The 3,533-nt window shown below is 44.5% G+C and overlaps 1 protein-coding gene across 1 annotated transcript in view; it reads left to right on the plus strand.

The window, feature by feature from the left end:
• lonp2 (lon peptidase 2, peroxisomal) overlaps positions 1-3,533 on the plus strand; it is a 29,979-nt gene extending 26,446 nt beyond the window's left edge. The window contains exons 13-15 of the mRNA XM_063004161.1: positions 67-274; positions 429-619; positions 2,933-3,533. Of these exons, the coding sequence (XP_062860231.1) occupies positions 67-274; positions 429-619; positions 2,933-3,157 (624 nt within the window). The 3' untranslated portion in view covers positions 3,158-3,533. The remainder of the gene's footprint in view (positions 1-66; positions 275-428; positions 620-2,932) is intronic.

Genomic DNA, 3,533 nt, shown 5'->3' on the forward strand with positions numbered 1-3,533 from the left:
AGCTTTGGGCTAAACAGTCCATCCAGTCTTTATTTTCTTTAACCACTGTATGTTGTGTGTGTGCAGGTTTCAGAGCGTTTGACTCTGCCAGGTGTGGCTATCGGCCTGGCCTGGACTCCGCTCGGCGGGGAGATCATGTTCGTGGAGGCCAGTCGCATGGAGGGTGACGGCCAGCTTACGTTAACCGGCCAGTTGGGCGACGTCATGAAGGAGTCAGCTCACCTGGCTATCAGCTGGCTCCGCAGCAACGCCAAGATCTACCAGCTAACTAACAGTTAAGACATGCAGAGTTAAATCATTCAGTTCTGATCAATCATTTATTAGTCAGTCAGTTCCAAGCCAGCAGAGTGAAATAAGCATCATTTGGTTTGTTAGTGATGAAGAATGCCTCATTTCTTTTTGGTGTGTGTGTTTGTGCATGTGTGTAGTTGCAGGCTGTCCTGACCCTCTAGAAGGCAACGATATCCACTTGCACTTCCCAGCAGGTGCAGTCATTAAGGACGGACCCTCAGCCGGGGTCACTATAGTAACGTGTCTCGCCTCTCTGTTCAGCGGGCGTCTGGTGCGCTCGGATGTTGCCATGACTGGAGAGATCACTCTGAGAGGACTGGTGCTGCCGGTGAGAAAAAAATGATAGTTTAACATTGAAGTTGAATGAATAAAATGAGTAAGGTGTTTAGCGGTTGAACGTTTTTCATTCGTGTAGCGTTCAAGTGCCTCAAGTTTACTGGTTCATTTGCACCCTGAGGCGGTCCTAGCAATCCTACGGCAATTCAGTTAGCAATTACTTAGTCAAAATGTCCAAAATTTCTAAGTCTAAAGTCTAAAACACGACTCGGGTACCTGAGTTTGAAAATTTTGGTATTTGAGACGGAGCCGGATGTTCTAGGTTTACATTTAACCCATTAAGGTAGGCTGTACTGTGTATTGTAGCTTCCATTTACTCTATAATTCAATTTATGTCTTTTATTTAATGACTGCTGTGTTTGGTGTTTGGTAAAGGCTCTTTAATGTTCCAGCATGGCTGCCATTGGTTCATCCGGCTGGGCGGCTATATGAACAATGATTGGCTTGTTTTTCATACAGGGTGTATAAAAAGTCGGATAGAGACTGTCTCATGGCTGATGCATTTACGACCTCTGCTGGATGATTGATGGCGCCTGTACAGAGACGAGGAAAGAGTGCGTTGATCAGGGTGTGGCTCTCTGTACACAAAAGCTTATCCGCATATGCACTCGCCTAGTGTGGGTAAAAAGATGCAGTCGGCTGCTGCACACGTGTCCAAGGGGGCATGTGTTAGCTTTGTTCTCCTCGATCAGAGCGGGGATCAGCATCAGTGGAGAGGAAGCATGATGCAATCGGGCAACTGGACGCGCTAAAGTCGGGAGAAACATTTCCAAACATGCTATTAGGGGTAATTAAAAAAAAGAAATTTGTTTATGCATTTTCTCCCCTTCTTCTTACGACTTTTAGCGCGTCCAATTGCCCGATTGCGTCATGCTTCCTCCCCACTAATGCCGATCCCTGCTCTGATTGAGGAGAACGAAGCTAACCCACGCCCCCTCCGACACGCGGGCAGCAGCCGTATGCATTTTTTCACTTGCACTAGGCGAGTGCTAATGCGGATCAGAACTGTGTACGGAGAGACACACCCTGATCCGCTCTCTTTCCCCTCCCCTGCGGAGGCGCCATCAATCAGCCGGCAGAGGTCGTAGTTGCATCAGTTACGAGGAGACCCTATCCAGCTTACCACTGCCACACCCCTATATGAACAACAGGCCAATCGTCAGCCCAGTCGGATGGTAGAGCTGAGATTCGATACAATATATTCGAGATCCCAGCTCTGGTGTGCTAGCGTGTGTTTTACCGCTGCGCCACCTGAGCGACGCTATTAGGTAGTGTAAGTGTAGATTGATGGGTAAAAAGGGGGTCTGAGGACTTTCTTAACCTCCTGTATCTCATGCCATCGCACACTCATTCACTCTTACCTAGGGGCAACATATGGCCCTTTTCCCCTGCATAATATGGTACATTTTTAAAATCACGTTTGGTTGTTTCCATTGCTAAGTGCCCCGTACTGTTCTTCAGTATCAGTGCTAAAATTGGTTACTCATCTTACCTAACTCAGAGTGCAGACCATTGTCCATTGATTGGTCAATTGCAATCCTTAGAATTTCCATTGAAGCGAGACAATACAACTGGCATATTTAAACCCATCTGCAATTGATTTGAATCATGTGGTACAGTGGAAACAAGTGCACAATATGGTATGTTTTTTTTAATCCTGATTGGTTGTTTCCATTGCTACGTGTTCCGTACTGTTCTTAAGTATCAGCGTTTAAACTGGTTACTCATCTCGACCTAAATCGGAGTCCAGACCATTGATTGGTTAATTGCAATCCTTAGAATTTCCATCGGAGTGAGACAATACAAGTGGCATTTTAAACCCCATCTGCAATTGATTTTAATCATGTGGTACAGTGGAAACAGAAAAAGGAACAGCAGCAGGGCGAACGGAAAACTGCCCTGTTGTTGCTACTGAGATTGTTTACAGCTACGGTCGCATATTTGCAGCGCAGTCACGTTCAAACCCTCAGCAAACTGCCTTGTGCAACTGGAAACAGATTATTCCAGATTTGGATACTTGGGTTGCTTTTCAGTAGCTAAGTAGCCGGTATTTCCTTTCTAGTCTGGGACGTATCATGGGGCCATTAGACATGTGTGACCCCGAATTCCCTGGAAATGATAGGGTCTGGATGAAAACCCAGTGAGCTGCCTTGCTGCCTACTGCCTACCTGGGCAGCTGACCGAGCGAATCAAACAAGTATAAACACAACCTAAATCACAGTATCCACTTTCAAGAAAGCTGCTCATGTTGAGTTAGCATCACATCATGACAACACCTTTACGTTTTCCTTTATTCCCCTTTTAGGTGGGAGGTATTAAGGATAAAGTCCTGGCAGCTCACCGTGCTGGTCTCAAGCGGCTCATCCTCCCCAAACGAAACGAGAAGGATCTGGAAGAGATTCCAGCTCATATCCGTGCAGTACTGGACTTTGTTCTAGCCAGCACTTTGGATGAAGTTCTCAACGCTGCTTTTGATGGTGGATTCCCCACTGCCAGTATCACACATCCACAGATTAGCAGCAAGCTCTGAATTCTCTCACCTAACTCAACAGCTGTATCTGATAGAAATTAGAAGCACTTAAGTTAACAGGTTTAGCTCATATATTTGCCAGTAAAACACACAATAAAAACAAGATTGGAACAGATATCTTCATGTGAGCTTGAGAATACCAATAGTTGCTATTAATAAGGTATTAAATAATAATATTTTATTAATTTCCACACTGATAATGAAAACAGGTGTTATTGCTACTAATAAGAGGTACTCTTTAAATGTTTGGCGGGCCTACAGAAATGCCTACTGACTTGTAATTGTATTGTTTAATAATATGAATAATAAAACTAAGCACTTATATGAACAATCACTGAAATAGTAAAATAATAAAAGACAAAATATAGTTTATAAA

The sequence above is a fragment of the Trichomycterus rosablanca genome, chromosome 11 (genome assembly GCF_030014385.1).
Source record: "Trichomycterus rosablanca isolate fTriRos1 chromosome 11, fTriRos1.hap1, whole genome shotgun sequence".
NCBI classification, from domain to species: Eukaryota; Metazoa; Chordata; class Actinopteri; order Siluriformes; family Trichomycteridae; genus Trichomycterus; species Trichomycterus rosablanca.